Source organism: Hyla sarda, chromosome 5 (genome assembly GCF_029499605.1).
Source record: "Hyla sarda isolate aHylSar1 chromosome 5, aHylSar1.hap1, whole genome shotgun sequence".
Classification (NCBI taxonomy): Eukaryota; Metazoa; Chordata; class Amphibia; order Anura; family Hylidae; genus Hyla; species Hyla sarda.
The window spans coordinates 174,997,373-175,024,561 of record NC_079193.1 but is presented as its reverse complement, the minus strand read 5'-3'; the positions used below and the strand labels follow the sequence as shown (position 1 = coordinate 175,024,561).

The window sequence follows — 27,189 nt, the reverse complement described above, 5'->3', positions numbered from 1 at the left end:
TTACCATAGATAAACCCCCTAGCCTCCTCTTGCGGTACGTAACCTCCCTCTTGACTAGGTTCAACCTGCTCCCCCATAACAGTTGGAAAAACAGGCTGTAAACCCTAGTGTAGTAAGCCTTGGCAAGATACATACACTGCCCAGATAGATAAACAAGGGGAGCAGGTACGATTTGATCGGGTGTACCCTTTCCCTGAGGGTCATAGACCAAACCCTCCACTGGTTCACCCTCCAAGTGGCATCCTGGAGCTTACCGTCCCAGTTTTTGGTGGGATAATCATCCTGGCCGAATGTGATGCCCAGGATTTTTGCTGTCTTGGGGCCCTGGGAGGGTGTCCGGGAGATCAAACGTGGGATCCCCCCCTCCCAGCCAGAGACTTTCACACTTATCCTGGTTGAACTTGGACCCGGATGCCTCCGAGTAGTGGTCCACCTCCGACATCACCACATCGACCTCCTCCCTCGAAGAGCCGAAAATAGTGACATCATCAGCGTACGCCACCACTCTCTGGGTGACATCCAGCTCCGCCAGACTCATCCCGACTCCGGCCAACGGCCCACAATCTACCCTCCGGACGAAGGGATCAATCGCGAACACGTATAAAAGCGGACTCAAAGGACAACCCTAACGGACTCCAAGACCACCCATTCACCAGCGGGAAACTCTTTGCCCCTGCATTTAAGATCTTAAGCCAATTTACAAAAGTACACGGTAAGCCATATCTCAGGAGGACGGACCAGAGATACTCGTGGTTCACCCGATCAAATCCTCTAAGATCAGGCACCTCTAAGATCAGGCACCTCCCCATTTCTAACTCAATAACCCGTCTGCATTCAACCGGAGCGGTAAAAAGGACCGCCACCCCACTATACGGCTCAGCCACAAGAGACCAGTGGGAGGGCCCGCGCCTCCACTCTCTTCTGGCTTTCACCAGAGAGGCTAGATCTGACAACCTGGTCTCCTGTAAAAAGAAAATATCGGCTTCAACGCGGCCGAGAAAATCGAAGGCTGCGAATCTAGCCGTATCAGACTTGCACATATATATACTGGCACACTTAATAGATGCCAGCGTCAGTGGGGTGAGTGCCGCCATCATGGGTGATTGAGTTAGACGGCCACACCTTTACTTCTGCTTCCCCTTCTTTTTTGCCCCCTCTATCCCTGAAGAAGAGGAAAAGGCAGGAACACTTTTGGACTTTTTTTTAAACTCTGATTGGTCCAAGTGGCCCCCGTCTCCGTCCGGCCCCAGTCCAGCCATGCCCTCCGAGGAAGGTGCCTCCGCAGGACAGGGCCCAGTTCCCCCCAGAGGCTCTCTCACCCTAGGCACCCCGCCCTCACCTTCCCCCTCCAAGGAGGGGGAGGAGATGGTATCGAGGACGAGGTACTGGTTTGACAGGTCAATCAGAGGGGGGGCAGTCAGGCTTCCGTTTTGGACCTGGTCCGCAGTACAAGGCTTAACAGAGGGCTCCGACCTCTTCTTTCTCCTTTTCCTTTTGCCCTTGTCTTTCTTTTTTGGCCTTTCCCCACTCTCCTCATCCACACTTTCATAGTGGGAGGAATCGGAAGGGTCGGCCATATTGCCTTCCTCTCTGCGCAGCCTCCTGATCTCCTCATCCAGCACGTTCTCCCCCAGGGCTTCAGTGGTTACAGGGCCAGCTTCAGGAGCAGGGGCCGAAGCTACCCCAGTCACCTGGGCACTCTCCAGCTCCCTACTCCTCTTACGATTTTCCTCCCGACTTAGTTTGGCTCATTCTTGGCCACTTCGTAGTTCGACCAAAAGAGTTCGAGACCCTCCGGTTGAACAAAACTGACGTCAAATTCGGATGAACCGTAGGGGTGAACCAGGGCAAAGATGTCACTCGCCCTGAATTCCATCTGGAGGAGGAGCTCAACCACTTTAGCGCGAGGCAGGCACACATCCCTGCTCCTCCAAATCAGACGGACCATGTTCCTACGGTTATTGACCTTCCCGGGTGTGGGGAGGGACCCGACCACCTCCCCATTCTGTTCTCGGAATGCCCCCAAACCGTCCCTCTCTATCCAGAAAGACAGGTCAACCTCACCCCTTCCCTCTATCTGGATTGACCTGTCGCCCCTACGTAGAGCCTCCAGGAGGCGCTGCTGCAAGTGACCCCCGGGGCCAGATGGAGAGGGGGACCCCCCGGCAGCAACATAAGCATAGCTCCTAGGAACAGTCACTACCGGGGGGGCAGCCGAACCAGACCCAGACTCAGACCCAGGACCACCAATCACACCACTACACCCACCAACATCCACACCACAATTCTCATCATCCATACCAGACTTTGTATTCATACCACTACTACTCCCACCATCATTCACTCCACTAACACTCCCACATGCACTCATTCACAACACTACCACACCCAACATCCTCACATCCTACACTCGCGTCCTGCGTAACGTATCCTGGGCTGGCTGGGTCTTGTAGTACTGCCGGTTTTAACAGAGTCTTTTTTGATTGCTTAGCTGTTGCTGGGGTCGACACTGATGGCTCCTCTTCCATGGGCGATGTTACTGCCTAAGCCTGGGGCTGCCCCTCCGAGCGCACCCCAGCTCCTCCCACAACGCCATCACCATGTCTGCCTCTGCAGCTGGCACTGGCGCTCGTACTCTCTCCCCCCTCACAGGAGAGTGCCCCGCAGCACCCACAGACCGACCGTTTTCCACTCCCGACACCTGGACACTCCCCCTCCCTCACAGAGGAGTGCCCTGCAGCGCCGGTAATGTCCACGGCACTCGAGGGACCGCCCCCCAAGCACACAGACATATCACTTATCTGGACACTCCCCCCCCCCTCCCTCACAGGGAAGTGCCCCGCAGTGCCAGCAACACCCGGGGAACCGCTCCCAGAGCAAACAGTAGTATAGCTTGCCCCTGGTGCCTGGACACGCTCCCCACCACCCTGGGGCGGTCCCGCAGCACCAGGGCTGCCCACCTTAAGCCCAATAGGACTTCCTGGCTCTATAGTGTCCTCTGCCATCTTGGACGCCATGCTGTACCCCTCTTTCTGGCCCTGCTTCACCACAGAAACGGGGACTGGCAGTTTGGGGAGCCCAGCAGTCTGAACCAACTTTAAAGCTGGCTCAGACTGCTGGTAAGGACGAAACACATAAGTCACAGTCTCCTGAACCTTCTGCCTTTTCTTCCTTTTCTTTACTAGATCATCTTTACCGAGATCCTCACCAAAGGCAAAATCATTCATACGGGTAGGGGACTCCTGCTGTATAATGGCTTGCAGCAAACCCCCACTGGCCAGCTCCTCCTCACCGATCTCCTCTGTCTCCCCATCACTGGAGGGTAGCGCCACCTTGGTGGGCTCAGGGTAGCTATCTTGGGGGGGCTGGGGGTCACACACACTAGGGGTGGCATCCATTTCACTTCCCACAGCCGACATCTCCCTCCCCTCCTTCCTCATCCTCATCACTGCTCTCCTGAGGGCAGCCTGCACCATATTTCCTTTCTTTGAATCTCTCCTTATTAATCGGTTTTTCTTTCAGGAATCCTGCCCCCTCAAAGATTTTTCTTTTGGCCTCCTTCACCTCTATCTTCAGAGCCCGCACCAGGGCAGTGAACATCTGCCTCTTACCTGTAGGGCCCTGGTCAGCCTGGTAGCGGGCAAATCTCAGGTCCTCTCTCAGGCTCCTCAGCTTCCTGCCCAGCTCTTCGTACTCCACCATCTTGGCTTGTATCCTTGAGCCATAGGTCGCCAATGACTCCCTTGGTCCCCGTGCCCCCCATTGCTGGGGTTCCGGGGTAGAAGAAGGACCGCTGGTCTTTGCTGTTGCCTTACGTCCCTCTGATCCGGTCGGGGGAGTGGGCACCACATTTCTGCGGGCCCTTCTGGAACGCCTCACTCCGACCTTGGAACCGGCTGTAGATACTATCTTCCCCCCTCTCGCCAGCCGGGAACGAGAGGTAGAAGCCCGAGACTCCCTTGGCTCCATGCAGGAAAGCTCTCCCCAGGGGCCTGCCACACCCCTGGAAAGGCAGATGAAAAACGCTGCTTCTCTCTGTGTGGAAGTCTGGAGCTCAAAGGAGACACACCCGACAACTTCACACACTGAAACTGCTGTGTTCACAGGATGTGCTCTCTGCTGACACCTCTGTCCATGTCAGGAACTGTCTGGAGAAGGAGAGGTTTGCTATGAGGATTTGCTCCTACTCTGGAGAGTTCCTGACATGGACAGAGGTGTCAGCAGAGAGCACTGTGGTCAGACAGAAAAGAACAAGTCAACTTCCTCTGTAGTATACAGCAGCTGATAAGTACAGGAAGGATTAATATTTTTTAATAGGAGTAAATTACAAATCTGTTTAACTTACTGGAGCCAGTTGATATGAAAAAATATGTTTTCCACTGGAGTGCCCCTTTAAAGGATAAGGATTACAGTAAACTCTCAGGACATAAGGGAAATGTGTGATACAAATGTGCTTCTATCTCAGACTATTGGTACCTTGTAGCAAGGTCTTTCTTATGAGAAGTATAAAATTTCTAGTAAAATCTCTAACTTCCAATAATAATAGCAAACAGAAATCTTTGTAATGTTAGTACAAATATGTTTAAAGTGTACCTGTTGTTTAAAAAAAAGAAAATGACATGTCCAAAAGACACGTCAAACGTTTTGATCAGTCATGGTCTGATTGTTCAAACCCCAGCCAATTTTTAGGAAGAGTGGGCTAATGCGTGGCTGACTGAGAAAATGCAATAAACTTACATTTTAAGTTTGTTTTGCTAGTGTGCTCTTCTAGTTCTTGCTGTTGGTCGCAGACTGAACTCTCACTGATCAAAACTTTTGTCTCTGCAACATGTTAAGAGTTTTTTAAGTGACATTCCCATTTAATTAATGTGCCAAGAAAAAAAGATTGCACATGCTTACTTCCCTTTATTAAAAATAAAAAATATAACATAAATAAAAAAAAAATTTGAATATCTTGCTTAGAGTTAAGTATAGGTATAACACATTAAATCTAGCAACTGGATACATAAAATTTCTATATCTGCTTGCAAATGCAATAAACAGGCAATAACAGACCTTACATTAGTGTCCTGAAGGCTTGGACTCTTACTGAAATCTGACCCACATGACTCTTCTCTTCCAACCTAAAATGAAAAAAAGAATACTTAAATACATGTCCTACTTTTATTCAGAGATATACTTTCATGTGGAAATTAGTTTTGCCTAGCAGTTTATTAAGAACCATAAACAAGTTTGTTATGCTACAACTTACCTGTGTTAACCACTTCCTGTTACAGCACTAACTATTCACACTCTAATGTATGTGCGCATTGCGTAATTCCTGGGGAATTCAGTGAACGGAATTCCGCAAGTGGAATTACATGCAGTGAACATTAGCATCAGTGTGAATGGGTCTTCTGTGAGACCAGTTCACGCTGAGGAATTCCAGTGGTGGACAATTCCGTTGCTGAAATTGTTCAGTGCAAAGAAGGAACATGATCATGTCCCTCCTCAGCCAGTGATAGGTTGAGCGCAGTGCCAGAAAAGGAGCCCGGGCAGCAGGGAGAAGGCAGAGCTCAGGCTCCTTACATGACACTGCACCCAGCCTATCACCAGCCAAGGTGGTACATTGCTGTGGCCGGAGATACACTGACTGCAGTGTGACGATCTGTGCACACGGAAGGAAGGAAGGAGACTGGACCGGAGGACTGAAGAGCTAAAGCAGCGCAACGGGGGAATGGAGGAAGGTGAGTTAATGTTTTTTTTGTACCTAGCACTAGACATGTGCAATTCGTTTTGGAACGAATACTAAACTTAACAAATTTTCCCATTTTCGCGTGTTCGTTACAATCCAAATGCACGGGAAAAAAAATCAAATATTTCCAAAAAAGAATACGAATATACAGTTAATGAATGCATTTGTTAAATAACGCATAACGAATAATGTATGTTAACGAATAACGAATGCATTCGTTATCAGTAAACCGAATGTAAGGAATTAATTAGATTTTTTTTCATTGAGTTTACCTGTGGAAAACTTGACTTCCTACACAGAGAAAACTGCAAAAAAAGGTGAAAACAACAAGAATCCTAAGGTAACACCTGCTATTTATTACAAAAGAGGATCAGCAAGTGAAACTAATGTGCATTTCGTTTCATAACGAATGCTAAATTTAACAAATTTTACAGATATAACGAAAGATCCGAATTAACGAATGCATTCGATGTTATTAACGAATGCATCCGAAAACGAAAAAAATGTTTAGCCTATGCATCCGAAAACCGAATATAACGAATTAACAGCATTCCGAATATTCACAGAACAGAAAGTTTTTGAAAACGAAAACAAAAGAAACAAAATTTTTGGTTCTGCACATGTCTACCTGGCACATTGAGCAACTTCTCTATACCCATACTGCTTTAATCTCTTAAAAGAAAAAGATATATTTTAAAATATCTTTCTGTGAATCAAACTAAAATTAACATGATCAGATATGGACTTTACATTTTGGAGGGCCTTGCCCATACTTGATCTGAGATATAACCAAGTGAATTTTCCCACTTACTCCTTAAACTATCTAATTCCCTCTGCCCAAAATCTTCCCTTAATGCGTACCTGTCATAGTGCCAAGTGATATGTTACTCAGTACCTAATTTTGAACATGTACATATAATTTTTATGTGTCTAGGACCTATATATCTCTAACAAATAGCATTTATATGTTGCTCACTTGCTTTGTCTTCTTGCCTTATGGAGGGGGCGAGTCCATCTCTCTCCTTCACTGTGGATGACTTATCTGCTCTGAGTCTGGGAGCAGCCTGGCAGCCTGCAAATCACTGTACTCTGTAACCCTATGTTCTCTTGGCAGTCTGCAAATCACTGTACAGTAGTTTTTATGCATACATTTTCTATCTACTCTTAGTAAAGCTACATGCTAATCAACATAGCTCTCACTATGTGTGTCATTCAGCTTTCACAGACTCCTGAATGTCTGATCAGCTTCTTTGTAATTCAGGAGTCAGAGGAAGCTTTGGCTGTTCAAGCATGCTGGGAATTGTAGTTTTGCAAGAGCTGTAGTTGCAGTGTTTGTAAAGCACTGTGTTAGGGCAGTGTTGCCTTTAGCTACAACTCCCAGCATGCCCACACATCCATTGTCTGTAGTTTTGCAAGAGCTGGAGGCACACAGCTGGAGAATATACAACTCTAAAACAGAGATTTACAAAAATTGTATCTCCAGCTGTTGAAAAACTACAACTCCCATCATGGGAGTTGTAGTTTAGAAACATCTGAAGGCTGTAGTGGTGCAATGGTGATCTCCCATACTGGATACCAACACACTTTACGACCGGTATTCAGTATGCTGCAAAATACAAATACAATGCAAAATGTATATTGAAAAAAGTAATCTTATCAGTAGTACTACAAAATATAAAAACTTTTTCGTAATGACAATGTCTCTTTAAAGAAGCCGGCAGCCCTATGATTTGCAAGGAACATATCAAATCTTGAAGCGGTCCTATAGGAGGAAGTACAAACAGCTCTATCCCCATATAGTTCCCTCCACAAATCCATCCACCCCACTTCCTCCATAAACTTACTCAACAGAGAATGCCCCTTCTATATATTAGAGCTGCCACCTATTCTATCCTTCCGCCAATCCATAACTGAGTTGAAGTCCCCCCCCCCCCCCAACTAAGAGTGGTAGACCAGGCTTTGATTCTACAAATTTTAATAACGTCATGAGAATAAGAGATTCTCAAGGGATAAGGCAGGAGGAGTGGGGTTGGGGGGGGGGGGGGACTATATACACAAAAGCTATTATCATTTCTTTCCACTCCACTATACAATGTAAAAAAATATACCTCCCTCTTTTGTCTATTGCCTAAGATTTAATGCTGAAAGGAATCTGTTTGTTGACATATACCGAAACACCAGCTGAAAGATTGGAGAAGGTAGAATGGAATTCCAAGATAGCCCGTTTTCTCGAAGAAATAGCCACATTCTCCGAAGACAGATGAGTCTCTGTAAGGCAAACTTTAGCTGGCAAATTTCTACAGATCTGGTCAAAAAGTGTGCATCTTTTAGTTTTATCTGACATCCCCCAAATATTCCAATATAAGACCTTCACCATTTAGCAAATAGATAAAAAAAAATAAAAAAATAAAAGGACCAGACAAGCCTCCTCCCTTCAGCATGTCAATCCTTAAACTATCCCTCCCCCTTCCTTTACCTTCCCATCCATTCCCCACTGACCCCAAGAAAAAACACTCTCTCAAGGGTCTCTAACTGTCCGCCAACATTCTCTGACCCCCACCCCGCTCCATGCTGGATGACTGGTGACTACAACCACTACGCCCCCTCTATTCATGTCTATGGGAGGAGGCATGACTGCTACATACTAGTTTTCACGCCCCCTCCCATAAACATGAATGGAGGGGGTGTGGCTTGATGTCACGAACACCCTTATCGGAGGTGCCATTCTGGAGATACAGGGTGTATCATCAGTTGCGAATATGTAAATATGGTTCTTTGCTCACTGGAGGCAGGATCCAGGTTACCAGCATCCCTGCCTCTGTCTCCATTGCTCCTATATGCTCACCCACCTCGTGAATATTTATTGACTCTTCTCCCATGTGAGCAAGATTTGGTTGCCATATGGGAGCAGAAAAGATGGAGGCAGGGATGCTGCATATGCCGGCGATTTGCATATTAGCAATGGAGGATAATACACCCTGTATCTCCGGAATGGCAGCACTGTTTTGGGTAAGTTATGCACCATTTTTAACCCGTTCACCTGCACTTTTACCCTGTATATTGGGTTAATGTAGGGGAACTGGCTGTCCGTTAAGGGCATCTTATTATATTATATTATATATATATATATATATATATATATACACATATATATTTTGTTGAGGGGGTAAGCACATTGTTATTGTGAGTTAAAAATGTATTCAATACACTTCTTTAACAAAACAGACAACCTCAAATAACTAAATTTTATGTGTCAACTTCTCTTGCTTAATAAAATAAAGTTGCCATTTAATAGCTCCTAAAACTCACCGCAAACAGTATTGTAGCATAAAATAATTCTGAGTTCCTGAGTGACTCCATTGTGTTATCAAAAAATTGATGTGCCATCATGTCATCGGGACCTCATTTGACTAGAACAGAAATTCATTGTTGTATGTATGAAACTTACAAAGTTTTGCAATAATTTAAAATAGAAAACAAAAGCATGGGACAAACAGCATGAATGTCTAATAAGAATATCTAACCAAGAACCATTTAAAAATGCTCAGCAGTCAGAGAAAGACTGAATCTAAATGTTGTGTGTATTTTGTGTAGATGGAATCCCCTACCAGATAACAGATTTACATAAAGTGTGCTTATAAAAACGTATTGCACATAATTGACTACTGTTGGTGTTTTTTTTAAATAAGACTTTTGGTAATTATCAGGTATGCCTTTGCACCATGCTGTGAATGTATTGTTTTACATATGTTGGCTAATGGGATTTACCATTATCTCACTATGTCATAATTTTTTATTCATTTTTCTTTATGCCTTTTCCTTAACTGGACCCCCTAGCCTGATTTCTAAAATGTTTACCTATTCTTAAAAGGGTACTTTGGTGGGAAACTATTTTTTTAAGTCAACTGATGCCAGAAAGTTAAACAGATTTGTAAATTACTTCTATTTATTTCCAGTACTTATCAGCTACTGTATACTACAGAGCAAGTTCTTGTCTTTTTTAATTTATTTTCTGTCTGACCACAGTGCTCTCTGCGGACCCCTCTGTCCATGTCAGGAACTGTCAAGAGCAGGGGAGGTTTTCTATGGGGATTTGCTTCTGCAATGGACAGTTCCTGAAATGGACAGATGTGTCAGCAGAGAGCACTGTGGTCAGACAGAAAAGAAATTCAAAAAGAAAAGAACTTCCTCTGTAGTATACAGCAGCTGATAAGTACTGGAAGGATTAATATTTTTAAATAGAAGTAATTTACAAATCTTATAGAAGAGTTGGAGAGGCTCTTGTCTGACTACCCACCAAATAAACCCGGGCTACCTAATTAGACACCTATACCCAAGGTGTCAGATAGTAGTTTGTCTGTAGAAGTATATATATTAGGGCTCAGGGTTTGAGACAACTGGACAGGTTGTGTTTCAAGTAATATTTCAATTTATTAAATATATATAGTGTGACCATAGAATATAAGATAAAATGTAAATAGCAGCAACTGCGTCTCACAGGGCCCTTGTGTAGGCGCAGCACCAACTATAAAGGACTATAACATGTGTATAGTACAGTATATAAAATATAAAAAATAATATACTTTTGAAAAATTGTTAAAAAATATATAAAATATAGAGACCACCATAAACATATATAGAGAGGGGGATCTGGGTGGGAAAGTCTTAGTCCATCCACAATGGTCAATTATCTCCTCTCTTAAAAAAGTCCTGCTAATATAGACAGATTCCGGTATTTACGTAACCAATGGCAACCATATGCTTAGTAACCCGTAGCAACCATTCAGATGAGTCCGGCTATTGTGGTAGTTAGCACTTCAACTTTTAAGTAGAAGATATACTTGCTATTTGTAGACAATAGTAGACAAGCTAGTGTGCAGTCACTGTTAATATGCATGCATATTTGTATGATACTTTGTTTCTCACCGCTCCCGGACACTGATGCGCTGAACTTCACGGGGATGCTGCGATCTCCTCCTGTTGTGCTGTGAAATCCCACAGTGTGTTAGCACTGAGTAGCTGTCTTGGCATGAGACAGCATCACCGGAGACTCGGCCGTCTCTCACAGTGGTGATGTTGGTAGATGGTGGGTTGCGGGTGGTGTTGTCGCAGCGGTTCTGCGGGTAAGCACGTACATGTGTCGGTGGCGTCCTCGTGGCAGCGAGGCGCGGATGTCTCCTTCACCGGGTGTCGGGTGATTGACAGTTTATTATCCGGTATCGGACTGCTATTTACTGAGCAGGGCAAATACACTGGTGGTCTCAATAGGTATTGAGGGGACGCTGGACGCGTTTCAGGACTGTCTCAGTCCTTTCTTCAGCAGCTAAGAATAAGTATAATGGGGGGTCACTGTATCGTAATTTATATATTTAACTCCTCCTCTATCAATTAGTGACATCAGATCCAGAGTAAACAAAATAAACAAAACGAAATAGGGGTGTTAGATTTATGAATGAAAGTAGTAGAGCTCAGTACTATATGAATAGGACTGCTTCGAATTTAGTATAATCGGCTGTAGAGTGCATTGAGAATAAAAAGACTTGTGTTAAATAATATAAGTGAGTAAATTAATATGTGGTATCTATTTGTGTAAATGAAATGCTGAGATATTAGATGAAGTTAAATTCATTGTGTACCGATATTGATAACTGACCATAAATGCAAAATTGTTTATAGTAAATATGTACAATTGTATGAAAATATATAAATATTCTATAGAAGTATATAATATTGATAATAATGAAAATATTGAAAATATTGGTGTAGTGTGGAATAGGTTATGTATTTTGTTGTGATAGGTTATGTATAATTGTGATGGTGAAGCCTAATAGGAATTGGGATGATTGTGGATTACCAGAAACCAGGTGTCTAAAGAAAAGTATCTATATTCATAGTGACCTAAAGTCAGTATATCTGTTGCAGTATAGAAGAAGGGACTGGATAGTGTGCATATGTGATATACATAAGATTGAATACAAAAGTAATAGATAATAGAGATATAAATAACAGAGTGATGTGGATAAAGGCAAGGGCCCGATAAAGGGTTTGTCAGGGTGCTGATAGTACAGCCAGACCCCGAGGGGCCGTCCAAAGGGACCTCGCCCATCTTTATTCCAAAAAGCCAAACAATTCCAGGTCATTATTCAGGCCCTTGTGGGCTAGTGACCCAAATTCGGATATCTTGCGGGATTCTGCCCTAGACATTTTACCGATAAAATTCCCTCCCCTCCAATCTTTGTGTATCTGTTGCAGTGCCGTATATCTTAAAAGGTTAGGGTTACCTTGGGTTAAATCTGTCCACCAAGGTAACCCTAACCTTTTAAGATATACGGCACTGCAACAGATACACAAAGATGGGAGGGAATTTTATCGGTAAAATGTCTAGGGCAGAATCCCGCAAGATATCCGAATTTGGGTCACTAGCTCCCAAGGGCCTGAATAATGACCTGGAACTGTTCGGCTTTTTGGAATAAAGATGGGTGAGGTCCCTTTGGACGGCCCATCGGGGTCTGACTGTACTATCAGCACCCCGACAGACCCTTTATCGGGCCCTTGCCTTTATCCACATCACTCTGTTATTTATATCTCTATTATCTATTACTTTTGTATTCAATCTTATGTATATCACATATGCACACTATCCAGTCCCTTCTTCTATACTGCAACAGATATACTGACTTTAGGTCACTATGAATATAGATACTTTTCTTTAGACACCTGGTTTCTGGTAATCCACAATCATCCCAATTCCTATTAGGCTTCACCATCACAATTATACATAACCTATCGCAACAAAATACATAACCTATTCCACACTACACCAATATTTTCAATATTTTCATTATTATCATATTATATACTTCTATAGAATATTTATATACTTTCATACAATTGTACATATTTACTATAAACAATTTTGCATTTATGGTCAGTTATCAATATCGGTACACAATGAATTTAACTTCATCTAATATCTCAGCATTTCATTTACACAAATAGATACCACATATTAATTTACTCACTTATATTATTTAACACAAGTCTTTTTATTCTCAATGCACTCCACAGCCGATTACATATACTAAATTCGAAGCAGTCCTATTCATATAGTACTGAGCTCTACTACTTTCATTCATAAATCTAACACCCCTATTTTGTTTTGTTTATTTTGTTTACGCTGGATCTGATGTCACTAATTGATAGAGGAGGAGTTAAATATATAAATTACAATACAGTGACCCCCCATTATACTTATTCTTAGCTGCTGAAGAAAGGACTGAGACAGCCCTGAAACGCGTCCAGCGTCCCCTCAATACCTATTGAGACCACCAGTGTATTTGCCCTGCTCAGTAAATAGCAGTCCGATACCAGGTAATAAACTGTCAATCACCCGACACCCGGTGAAGGAGACATCCGCGCCTCGCTGCCACGAGGACGTCACTGGCACATGTACTTGCTTACCCGCAGAACCGCTGCGACAACACCACCCACAACCCACCATCTACCAACATCACCACTGTGGGAGACGGCCGAGTCTCCGGTGATGCTGTCACATGCCAAGACAGCTACTCAGTGCTAACACACTGTGGGATTTCACAGCGCAACAGGAGGAGATCGCAGCATCCCCGTGAAGTTCAGCGCATCAGTGTCCGGGAGCGGTGAGATACAAAGTATCATACAAATATGCATGCATATTAACAGTGACTGCACACTAGCTTGTCTACTATTGTCTACAAATAGCAAGTATATCTTCTACTTAAAAGTTGAAGTGCTAACTACCACAATAGCCGGACTCATCTGAATGGTTGCTACGGGTTACTAAGCATATGGTTGCCATTGGTTACGTAAATACCGGAATCTGTCTATATTAGCAGGACTTTTTTAAGAGAGGAGATAATTGACCATTGTGGATGGACTAAGACTTTCCCACCCAGATCCCCCTCTCTATATATGTTTATGGTGGTCTCTATATTTTATATATTTTTTAACAATTTTTCATAAGTATATTATTTTTTATATTTTATATACTGTACTATACACATGTTATAGTCCTTTATAGTTGGTGCTGCGCCTACACAAGGGCCCTGTGAGACGCAGTTGCTGCTATTTACATTTTATCTTATATTCTATGGTCACACTATATATATTTAATAAATTGAAATATTACTTGAAACACAACCTGTCCAGTTGTCTCAAACCCTGAGCCCTAATATATATACTTCTACATATAATTTACAAATCTGTTTACCTTACTAGCACCAGTTGATTTAAAAATAAAAAATTACACCGGAGTACCCCTTTAAAATAATTTGATGTCAAACTCTCTTCCAGAGAAATTTGCCTATATACTGTATGATATCTGACCTAACCTTCATAACTGATACTGTGACATGGTTACTAACTTCTGTGACTTGCAGTTCTACTATATGTAGTCACTGAGCTTATACTGCTGCATTGACATTTTTTATATCCTTGTCTGATGAATATGTCATTGTAATTCTTTACATATATGACTGTTTATTATTTACTATTGTTTATTAATTTATTAATTATTAATGAGCTGATGTTTAATAATTGTAATCAATAAATCGTTTTTTTTTTATAATATCTAAATTATTATTTCATTATATTGCAAAAGTACTTCCTAGAGCTACTGAAATCAAAGAACTTGATATATATCTGAGAAATAGTTACATAGTTAGTATGGTTGAAAAAAGACATACGTCCATCAAGTCTAACCAGGGAATTGAAGGGAAGGGTGTAAGGGGATAAGGGGAAGAGATGTAATTGCACTGTTTGAAAATTTTCAGCAATACATAAGGTCATATATTTTTATTATTTTTGGTGGCCATAATTCATAACTTATGATTGTGTATAACCCACTAAAAATATCAACATCAGCAGAACAATTCTGGACATCTTACTCTGACCATTTTTCATTGGTGAATTGTTTACACCTGCAGGATCTCATGGTAACATAGTAACATAGTTCATAAGGTTGAAAAAAGACCAGAGTCCATCAAGTTCAACCTATAACCCTAGTGAGTCCCTACTGAGTTGATCCAGAAGAAGGCAAAAAAAAAAAACTCATACTAGAGGTACAAATTCCTTCCCGACTCCAAATATTGCAGTCAGAGTAAATCCCTGGATCAACGTTCTGTCCCTATAAATCTAGAATCCATAACCTGCAATGTTATTAATCTCCAGAAATGCATCCAGACCCCCTTTTGAACTCTTTTACCGAGATCACAATGACCACCTCCTCAGGCAGAGAATTCCACAGTCTCACTGCTCTTACAGTGAAGAACCCCTGTCTGTGCTGGTGTAGAAACTTTCTTTCCTCTAAACGTAGAGGATGCCCCCTTGTTATAGATACAGTCCTGGGTACAAATAGATCATGGGAGAGATCATTGTACTGTCCCCTGATATATTTATACATAGCTATGAGGTCTCCCCTAAGCCTTCTTTTTTCTAAACTAAATAACCCCAATTCTGCTAATCTTTCTGGGTACTGTAGTCCTCCCATTCCCCGTATTATTCTGGGTGCCCGTCTTTGAACCCTCTCCAGCTCTACTATATCTTTCTTGTACACTGGTGCCCAGTACTGTACACAGTATTCCATGTGTGGCCTGACTAGTGATTTGTACAGCGGTAGAATTATTTCCTTGTCGTGGGCATCAATGCCCCTATTGATGCACCCCATGATTTTATTTTCCTGCCCGACACTGGTCACTACAGCTAAGTTTACTATTAACTAAGACCCCTAAGTCCTTTTCCATGTCAGTCGTCACAAGTGTGCTCCCATTAAATACATAATCCCAGCCCGGATTTTACTTCCACATGTGCATTACCTTACATTTATCAGTGTTGAACCTCATGTGCCACTTACCAGCCCAAACCTCCAACCTATCCAGATCCATTTGTAACAGTGCACTGTCCTCTATAGTGTTTACTGCTTTACAGAGTTTAGTAGCATCTGCAAAGATTGCTACTTTACTATTCAACCCGTCTACAAGGTCATTAATAAATATATTAAATAGAACAGGGCCCAAGACGGACCCTTGTGGTACCCCACTAGTAACAGTCACCCAATCAGAATAAGTACCATTAATAACCACCCTCTGTTTTCTATCATTGAGCCAGTTACTTACCCACTTGCACTCATTCTTCCCCAGCCCCATCCTTCTCATTTTATGCACCAACCTTTTATGTGGGACCGTATCAAATGCTTTGGAAAAATCCAGATATATGACATCCAGCGATTGCCCCTGGTCCAGTCTGGAGCTCACCTCCTCATAAAAGCTGATCAGGTTAGTTTGACAGGACCAATCCCTCATAAAGCCATGCTGATATGGAGTCATACATTTATTTTTATTAAGATACTCCAGAATTTCATCCCTTAGAAAACCCTCAAACAATTTACATATAACGGAGGTTAGACTAACAGGTCTATAATTCCCGGGGTCACCTTTTGATCCCTTTTTAAATATTGGTACCACATTTGCCATGCGCCAGTCCTGGGGAACAGTACCTGTTACTATATAGTCCCTGAATATTAAAAATAGGGGTCTGTCTATCACATTTCTTAATTCCTTTAGAACACGGGGGTGAATGCCATCTGGACGTGGTGATTTGTCTATTTTGATTTTTTGTAGGCGGCATTGTACTTCTTCCTGGGTTAGACAGGGGACCTGTACTGGGGAGCTTATCTTGCTGTATTTCACCTGGCATTTCATTTTCCTCTCATTTCATCTCCTTTCACTGGATGTTTTTTCCAATGACATAATTCTTCTTGTACTGTCAACACCGTAGCACAAGTTTACCAGTCACAGCTAGTCTACCACCAATGATAATGTATCAGCAGAAGTCACTCAAAATTGTTTTAGTCAGAATTACTATTGTATTTTTTAAGACTATCCCTTAAAATGATGTCTAGTGATTTTTGGAGCTGAAACCAACCATGTGAGCACAGAGAAGGTAGTCAGATTCTCATTAATGAGTAAGCCAGCCCATTGTGGTCATGTGATTGGTGACTCATCAACACAAATGGGAGGGATGAGAAAGCGTTCAGTAAAGTATGGCTGCAACACTAAAGAAGAAGTGCAAAGCTGTTGGGCACACATAACTGCACTGAAAAGGGAGGAGGGTTATGGAGGAGGAAGAATGGTTACCTATTTCAAAACTGGTCACCATAGAGACACCAAATGCATAGAGTTTCTGGAGGACTTTGCAGCTCTGACATTTTCAACTTTCCTTACCATCTATCAAACACTTCTCGCTTTCAGAATTTTTTTTTTAGGTACTATGTTCTGGTTGTGGGTCTGCTAAGCATATCCTCTCTCAAGTCTATGCCATGTTGGACCGTAAAGACCCTGCTTACATCACACAATGGGAAAATAATTTGGGTGTAGATTATAGATGGGCTCATACATCGTCCATCTCAAGTAGATTTCAGGAAGCAGTATATAAAATATTATTGCAGTGGTATCAGGTTCCTTCCCGGATACATAAGATGTACCCCTCTTGTTTATTGATGGTGTTTTTGTACTTTACTTGAATTTTGTACTTTGAATAAAATTAATAAAACGTTAATATAAAAAAATAAATAAATAGATGTACCCCTCTGTAACCCCAACCTGTTGGAGAAGTTGAGGGCCGATAGGCTCACTCTTCCATGTTTTTTGGTACTGCCCAACCCTGATTGGGTTCTGGAGAGAGATTCACAGATTTCACAATTTCATATTGCCCATTGCCCATCCTTTTTCCTTCTCCATAAAGGTTTTCTCTCCTCCATTACATGGCAAATGCAGCCAAAGCATACATCCCAGCACTCTGGAGACATATGGAGCCTCCATCCCTTAAACAATGGGTCCATAAATTGGAGGAGATTTAACAAATAGAGGAATTAGTCGCTCTTTCCCGGGGCCAAAATGTAGGGTTTCAGAGGACATGGTACACCTGGATAAGGTTTCAAAAAACAAGTGAATACATATAGTGCCTTTAGATCTGGGGAAGGTGGTTCTCAAGTTCCATAATCCCAATGGTATGGTAGAAAACATGGATTAAGTTTCTTTCTTAGGAACCCCCCCCCCCCCTCCATCTCCATCATAACCTCCCATCCATGTTATTTATTTATTATTATCTTTTTTTATGTTATGTAACATTTTTTACTGTTTTCTTTTCTTTGTTAGGTATTTTGTGAGAATTATCTATGTTATTTGCCTGTATGATTTAAGTATTCACTTCTTTGTCCTTTTTTTTTTTTTTTTTTACGGAATGACAAAAAAAACTGTATACCTTTTTCTTTTGTGTAAAAATGGAAAAAGAAAGAATAAAAAAAAAGAAAAACAGAACCCTTGCACCATATATATTATATAAGTGAAAAAAAAATTCTGCCCACTAAATAACCCGTAGAAAATCCTACACTGGTCACACATTTGGGAAATAATTTTATTTGCTGCCTCTTTAATGCTTTAGAACTAAAGTATAATGAGTAGACATGTACATCTTCACCCCACTGTGCCCTTTATGTGGTTAGTTCTGAAAATGAGATAAGAATCTGTGAGGTAAGTGACACCCTTCACAGGTGGCATTTATATCTTAGCAGGATCCAATCAAACTCAAATTGCAATTTCAAAAAAATATCAAAGTCATTTTATTTATTGTCGTAAGGTGATACGATTAAATAATACATTTTTCTTTTTTAATTATAAAATGCACTTAACCTTTTATAACCACTGTATTGTTGCAAAAAATAAAAATGAAAGAATAGAAAGAAGAAAGTAATCCAGTATACTAAATAGTATTATGTGATTCATATGATTGAAGATAGCAAGGACTTCACTGTAAAGGACACAAAACTGGGTTTCCACATACAAATATCCGATATATATTCCTGTACAGCACATGATGGATCTGACCAATGGTGTATGGTGCACTTCAGGACTCAAGCCCAATCCATACCCAGCAGCCACTGTCTGATTTTAGTAGTCAAGGGCCACCAATAATAGCCACAGCACAGCGACGGGTGCTGGAGGCTATTTACCCTTTAGATGCTGCTGCCGCTAACTGACAGTGGCAATGACCCCTTGACATAGCAGCCCAAGGCCTCTGTTAAATGTACAGAACAAAAATGTTATAATTAATGTATGCTCATGTGCTCCATTTGCTCTATATGGCCAGTAAATGACTGCTATAGAGAGCTAGGCTTTAAGGGGTACTTCGGTGGAAAACACGTTTTTTTCAAATCAACTGGTGGCAGAAAATTAAATGGGTTATCCACCATAAGGTGATTTTAGTACATACCTGGCAGGCAGTAATGGACATTCTTAGGAAGGATCTGCACTTGTCTTGGGGCTAAATGGCTGTGTTGTCAGATTACCATAATACTGTGGCTAGCTTTTTGTGAACTGGTATTTCCTGTTTCAGTTTTCTTTTTTTGGCTACAAATCCCATAATTCCATTCCACACTACACTACACTAACTTTACAGCTCCTGTAGCATAGTCAAATAAAAAAAAATCCTGGAATACCCCTTTAAACAGATTTGTAAATTACTTCTGTATAAAAAAATCTTAATCCTTCCAGTACTTATCAGATGCTGTATGCTCCGCAGGAAGTTGAGTTGTTCTTTTCTGTCTGACCACAGTGCTCCCTGCTTACACCTCTATCTGTGTTAGGAACTGTCCAGAGTAGGAGCAAATCTCTATAGCAAACCTCTCCTGCTCTGAGCAGTTCTTGACATGGACAGAGGTGTCAGCAGAGAGCACTTTGGTCAGACAGAAAAGAACAACTCAACGTCCTCTGTAGCATACAGCAGCTGATAAGTACTGGAAGAATTAAGATTTTTTTTAAGTAATTTACAAATCTGTTTAACTTTCTGGCACCAGTTGATTTGGAAAAAAATAAAAATGTTTTCCCCTGGAGTACTCCTTACATTTTAGGATAAGAAGCCCTGTGTGTACATGAAAAGCAGCACTATTTCTGGCCATTATATAACTTGTTAAACAAATAGCTAATCAATCAGGGCGTACAGGTAAACCCTGAATCCCGAGTCCTTAACCCCTTAAGGACCAGGGGTTTTTCCGTTTTTGCACTTTCGTTTTTTCCTCCTTACCTGTAAAAAATCATAACCCTTTCAATTTTGCACCTAAAAATCCATATTATGGCTTATTTTTTGCGCCACCAATTCTACTTTGCAGTGACATCAATCATTTTACCCAAAATCTACGGTGAAATGGAAAAAAAATCATTGTGAGACAAAATTGAAAAAAAGAAAAACACCATTTTGTAACTTTTGGGGGCTTCTGTTTCTACGCAGTACATTTTTCGGTAAAAATGACACATTCTCTTTATTCTGTAGGTCCATACGATTAAAATGATAACCTACTTATATCGGTTTGATTTTGTCGTACTTGTGAAAAAAATCATAACTACATGCAGGAAAATTTATACGTTTAAAATTGTCATCTTCTGACCCCTATAACTTTTTTATTTTACCGCGTATGGGTCAGTATGAGGGCTATTTTTTGCGCCGTGATCTGAAGTTTTTAGCGGTACCCTTTTTGTATTGATTGGACTTGTTGATCACTTTTTATTCATTTTTTTCTTGATATAAAAAGTGACCAAAAATACACTATTTTGGACTTTTGAATTTTTTGCGTGTACGCCATTGACTGTGCCGTTTAATTAATTATATATTTTTATAATTCGGACATTTCCGCACGCGATGATACCACATATGTTTATTTTCATTTTCATTTACACAGTTTTTTTTTAAATGGGAAAAGTGGGGGGGGGGGGTTCAAACTTTTAAAGGGGTTGTGCACTGCCCTGCCTTTCGGAGCTCCGCACGCAGCGTCCGGAAGTTCATTACTCCAAATGCTGTGTGCGGGCGACCGCTGTCTCGCCCCCTTCCCATAGACTTTGGTAGAGGGGCGGGCGTGACGTCACGAGGGGGCCGGGTCTAGCGGCCGCGAACACCGAAGCCCGCACACAGCGTTCGGAGTAATGAACTTCCGGACGCTGCGTGCGGAGCTCCGAAAGGCAGGGCAGCGCACAACCCCTTTAATAGGGGAGGTGTTAAATGATCTTTTTTCACTTTTTTTCACTTTTTTTTTGCAGTGTTATGGCTCCCATAGGGACCTATAACACTGCACGCACTGATCTTTTACATTGATCACTGGTTTCTCATAGGAAACCAGTGATCGATGATTCTGCCGCTTGACTGCTCATGCCTGGATCTCAGGCAATGAGCAGTCATTCGGCGATCGGACACCAGGAGGCAAGGTAGGAGACCCTCCTCGTGTCTAACAGCAATCCCGAACAGCTCCCTGAGCTAACCATCATGGTTTCACTTTCACTTTAGACGCAGCGTTCAACTTTGAATGCCGCGTCTAAAGGGTTAATAGCGCGCGGCACCGCGATCACTGCCGCGCACTATTAGCCACGGGTCCCGACTCGCTATGACACGGGGCCACGACGTGGCCCCGCGTTATAGAAAGGGAAAGGACTCAGTACATCCTTGGTCCTTAAGGGATTAAGGACGCAGGGCGTACCTGTATGCCCTGATCCCATCCCATAATCAGCGGAAAACGGGTTATACCACGTGGGTCCCGGTTGTTACCAGCAGCCAGGCTACTGCCGGGCACCTCCGATTGGGCCAATGCCCAGCATTAACCCCTTAGACACCACGATCAAAGCTGATGGTGGTGTCTAAAATGGAACTAAAACTGTCCCAGCAGCTCTGTAGAGCTGATCTGCACTATCGTGCCAAAATCACTTACTGGATGACGAGAGGGTCCTCAGCTGCCTCTCCGTTGTCAGATCGGTGATCTATTGCTCAATGCCTGTGCAGCAGAGCACCGAGAACACTTATCAATGCTGTGCTATGGCATAGCATTGATCAGTATATGCAGTCAGAAGATTGCATGTTTTAGCCCCCTAGGGCTACAAAAAAAAAAACTGTAAAAAAAAAGTTAATAAAAGTTCATTAACCCCTTCACTTTTAAAAGTTTAAATCACCCCCTTTCCCATTTTTTTAATAAAATAATGTAATAAAGAATAAAAATAATCATATGTGGTATGGCCGCGTGCATAAATGTCCTATTAAAATATAAGGTTAGCTAAACTGCACGGTCGATGGCATACACAAAAAAAAAAATACCAAAGTCCAAAATTGGGTATTTTTGGTCACTTTATATACCATAAAATTATTTATAAAAAGTGATGAAAAAGTCCCATCAAAACAAAAATTGTACCAATAAAAACTACAGACCACGGTGCAAAAAATGGGTCCTCATATAGCCCCATATATATACGGAAAAATTAAAAGTTATAGGGGTCAGAAGATGCCAAGATGCATTCCTGTAACCGTATGGATCTACAAAATAAAGATTATGCCCCTTATTTACTAAGAGTGGAGTGTAGGTTTCTTTGTGGGTTTTAATTCCCTACAATTTATTTTCCACGATATTTACTAAGGTTTCCCTACATTTTCCACTTCCCCTACTTTTTGCTTTTTTTACACCTGCTCTGATCTGTCTGGTTTTCCTCAGCTCAAATCCTCCACATTTCATGTGTAAACTTTAGTAAATATGTTGTTTTTTTGTGAAAATGTCGGAAAAACTCCTCTTTTCGGAGACCAAGCCCCCTTTTCCCAATTACCATGACCCTTTTTTGGTTTTTCTTAGCAAAATGGAGAGTTAGTCGTTTTTTTTTTCAATTCTGGCACAAATTCTGGCGCAAACTTTGGCGCAGACAGAATTTCTAGCGCAATGCAACAGAATCTGGCGCACAACCCGACAAAACATGTCGGGTTTGCAATAGTAAATGAGGACCAATGTGTAATTTTTACCGAAAAATGCATGGGTAGAAATGGGAGCCCCCAAAAGTTTTATTTTTAAATTTATTTCACCCCAAAATAATTTGTTTTTGTTTCGCCACAGATTATATTATAAAATAAGTGATGTTATTACAAAGTACAATTGGTGACGCAAAAAACAAGACCTTATATGGATCTGAAGGTGCAAAATTGAAAGCGTTATGATGAGGAAAAAAATAAAATGCAGAAAACAAAACTTTGCTGCATCCTTAAGGGGCTTAGGGCTTGTCTTTTGTGTCACCAATTGTTCTTTGTTATGACATCACTTATTTTATACCAAAATCTGTGGCAAAACAAAAAAAAAACATTATTTCTGGGGTAAAATAAAAAGCCATTTTGTAACTTTTGGGGGCTTTTGTTTCTACGCAATGCACTTTTCTGTAAAAATTACACATTGGCCCTCATTTACTAAAGTCCAACGACTCTTTTTCTCGGTTATTGCGCCTAAATTTTAGTTGCAGCATCTCTGCGACTATTTATGCGACCAGACTTTAGTCGCACAACTGACACTTTAGAAAACACTCAGTGTTTTTTTTTCACTCTGAAATGGGCGTGTTCTATGCAAAAATGGGCGTTTTACCGACATAAACAAAAAAAATACTCTGAGTACTTCCAAAATCACTCGAGAAAAAGTGTGGGTTTTGCCTCACACAATAACCGACAGCCAAGAGGCCAAGTGAAATTCCGAAAATGGAGTGATTTCTAACAAGAACTGTTTACCATTGTGTTTTTTGTGAAAGTAACTTGTTTTATAACCTGAAAACATTTTGTACAGTTCAACACTTTAATGAATAAAATATTGAATGCTTTTGTGATAGTTAATGTTTATATAATTTTTTTTCTTTTTAACACATTTGCAATATTAGGTTTAAAGGGTACCTATCATCAAAAAATCTTTTGATATATTATAGATTAATGTATGCAGAATAACTTTACAATTGCATGTTATTAAAAAATATGCTTCTTTCTATTTAATTTTCCACTTTGTAGAAATGACCACTAGGGGTCTCCCTACCAGTCCTGGCAGCAAGCATTTCAGACTCATGCTGGAGTCCTAAACACTACGAGCTGCCAGTCTGCTTTGTTCACAAAGGATAACACTCAGAGCTGCCAGCCTGCTTTGTTCACAGCCTGTTTGGCTGTAAACAAAGCAGGCTGGCAGCTCTGAGTGTTTAGGACTCCAGCATGAGTCAGAAATGTTTGCTGACAGGACTCATCAGGAAAAATACAATAGAAAGAAGCATATTTTTCATTAACATGCTATTGGAAAGTTATTCAACATTCATTAATCTAAAATATATCAAAAGTTTATTTGATCAGAGGTACCCTTTAAATCAATTTAACACCCAAGCTGAAAGACAAGGATAATTGTTATAATGTTTGACAAAATTTGATTCATGGAAACATTTTTAAACAAACAAGTCTAAACCATTTTGACTCACACAACTAATTTCTTTAGTTCGGAGTTTGTGCGACACAATTGACTAGTGCGACACAAAAAAACGTGCGACAGAAAAATAACCGACATGTGCGACAGAATAGTAAATAAGCCTGAAATAAAAGACGAGTGATATTGAAAACACTCCAGAATAAACACTCCACTCTTAGTAAATCAGGGCCATTATCTTTATTCTGTAGGTCCATATGGTTACAAAAATACCCAATTTATATAGGTTATTGTGGCAGTGTGGCAGGGAAAGGGTGTATTTCTTTGGCTCACCCTGCAGAAGCTCTCACCTGCTTCTTAAGTAATGAGGCAGGAGGGAAGGGAGGTGTATATGAGATGGAGACTCAGTCTAATGTGGGCTCTTTCTAGGAGACAGCATGTGGGCTGTAGGGAAAAGACAGAGCCTGCTGAGGAGTACACAGCCCGAGCTATGATTGGCTCAAAGAGAGTGACATGAAGTGTGAGTAGAAGGTTGCAGGGGACATATGTTTAACCGGCTGAGGGAAGCTCAGCGGTTGTTAGTCAGGACAAGCTGATCTGTTTAGTCAGTGACCAGACGGTCTAGGATTTTGTTTTGTTCCTGCTTTTTGTTTATTTCTTTCCCTGCAACCTGTCTAATAAAACTGGCAAGGTGCCAGATTTGCATTATAAGCATTTGTTTGCTGGTTTATTGAGAAGAAACGCATCCTGTGGCGTGGTCCAGGACGATCCCAGAGCTAATCCCCAAGACGGATTGTCACAGTTATATTTTACTGCTTTAAAAAAAATATAACTACATGCACCAAAATTAGTATGCTTAAATTGTTATCTTCTTGTCCATATAACTCTTATTTTTCCGCTTATGGGACTATATGCGGGCTCATTTTTTCCGCCATGATTTGCAGTTTTTATCGGTACCATTTTCTTTTTTGATGGGACATTTTGATTGCTTTTTATTAATTTTTTTATGGTATATGAAGTGACCAAAAATTCACAATTTGGATTTTTTTTTTACATGTATGCCATGGACTGTGCGGTTTACCCAACCCCTATATTTTAACAGTTCAGACATTTACGCACACCGCAGTACCACATATGATTATTTTTATTGCATTATTTTATTTTAAAAAATGGGAAAAGCGGGGATTCAACTTTTATTAGGGAGGGGTTAATTCACTTTTATTAACGTTTTTGTAAACCTAATTTTTTTAGTCCCCATAGGGGGCTATACCATGTAATCTTTCGATTGCATACACTGTTAAATGCTGCATTGATCAGTGTTATTGGTGCTCTGCTGCTCCAGCCTGCTGAGGCTTCTTGGAGCAGCAGAGGACCGATCGGACGGTGAGGAGGCAGGTAAGAGCCCCTTGCCATCTACTCAGCTCCGCTGAGCTGCCGAGATCTTTAACCCTGCATTTTAGACGCTACAATCAAGTTTGATTGCGGTGACAAAAGGTTTAATGCCGGGCATCGGCCCGGTCGGCGATGCCCTGCATTAACCGTGGGTCCTTGCTGCTGATAGGAACTGGGCATGAAGAGTGCTCAGCTCCTGGTAACTGGACCATGGCGCACAGGTACACCCTTGGTCCTTAAGCACCAAAGAACAAGGGTCTACAAGTACATCCTTGGTCCTTAAGGTGTTAAGTGACTTTGAATGTGGAATGGTTGTTGGTGCCAGACAGGCTGGTATTTCAGTATTTCAGAAACTACTGATCTACTGGGATTTTCATGCGCAAGCATCTCAATAGTTTACAGAGAAAATATCCAATAAGTGGAAGTTATGTGGAGAAAAATGCTTTGTTGATGTCAGAGGAGAATAGGCAAACTGGTTTGAGATGGCAGAAAGGCAACCAAGGTATGCAGAATACCATTTCTGAATGTACAATATGTTGAATCTTGCATATGCCCTACATCAGCAGAGGACCACACTGGGTGCAATTCATGTCAGCTAAGACCAGGAAACTGAGACAACAATTCCCACAGGCTCACAATAATTGGACAATAGAAGAGTATTGCCTGGTCTAATGAGTCTCAATTTCAGCTGCAACATTCAGATGGAAGCATCAGCATTTGGCGTAAACAACATGAAAATAGGGATCAATCCTGTCTTGTATCAACGGATCAGGTTGGTGTGGGGGACATTTTCTGGGTACACTTTGAACCATTTAGTACTGATTTAGCATGGGTTAACCCATTGCCTCCACAGGACATATGAGGAGAGGAAGATTCTGCCATGATCTCACCCAGTACCTGGCTTTTCCCATGGCCAGTATCAAAGGCCAGGGACTGCAGTTTATAGACTATTTTTTGTTAACTGAAAAAAAAAAAAAAATAATAATAATAATAATAATAATAAAAAAAAATATATATATATATATATATATATATATATATATATATGTACATATAAAATAAATGTTAAGGAAATCACACAGTGAATGGCGTAAATGTAAAAATAATATCAGAATTTCAGATTTGTGGTCACTTCATATTTCAGGAAAAAATGAATAAAAAGTGATAAAACATTACATCAATACTACAGATCACTGCACAAATAATAAGCCCTCTTACATCGTCTTACAAAAATATATAATTTTTTTAAAGTAGTAAAATAAAACAAAATCTATTTAAATTGTGTATCACTGTAAGGCTGGGTTCATTCGCCGGATTCCAAGAACGAGCAGCACCAACTGCTTGGCCCTAGGACCACACAGAAATTGCGTCCCCATAGATGCCAATGTCTGTGGAGCGGATTCCGCCCAAAGAATAAACTAGTTAATCCCTTTGGCGGCGGAATTTCAGCAGCGGAATCCCATTGAGAGCAATTTTTGCCTCACCATACATTTTGTGTTACAATAAGTTTTTCCGTTACAAAGCACAATTGGTCCCGCAAACGACAAGCTCTCATATTTCTTCTGTAGAAATACCCTTCATAGACTTGTATACAGGGCCGTTTGAAGGAATTTGGGGGCCCCAAGCAACATGGACATGGAGGGCCCCCCCACCCCCCTGATGTTCACTCACGTCAAGCTCTAGGGCCGGCGTCAGGACGTAGTAACGCCGGCCCTTGAATTCTGGGAGCGCGACGTGAGCGAACGTCGATACGAGGCCCCCACATTAGGTGCAGCACAGTTCCCCCCACGTTAGG

At 41.4% G+C, this 27,189-nt stretch overlaps 1 protein-coding gene across 1 annotated transcript in view; it reads right to left on the bottom strand.

Annotated features, from left to right (window-relative positions):
* The window catches only part of LOC130273646 (band 4.1-like protein 4B), a 200,261-nt gene that overhangs the window by 117,425 nt on the left and 55,647 nt on the right, over positions 1 to 27,189 (bottom strand). Inside the window, exon 4 of the mRNA XM_056520801.1 lies at positions 5,056 to 5,123. Within this exon, the coding sequence (XP_056376776.1) occupies positions 5,056 to 5,123 (68 nt within the window). The remainder of the gene's footprint in view (positions 1 to 5,055; positions 5,124 to 27,189) is intronic.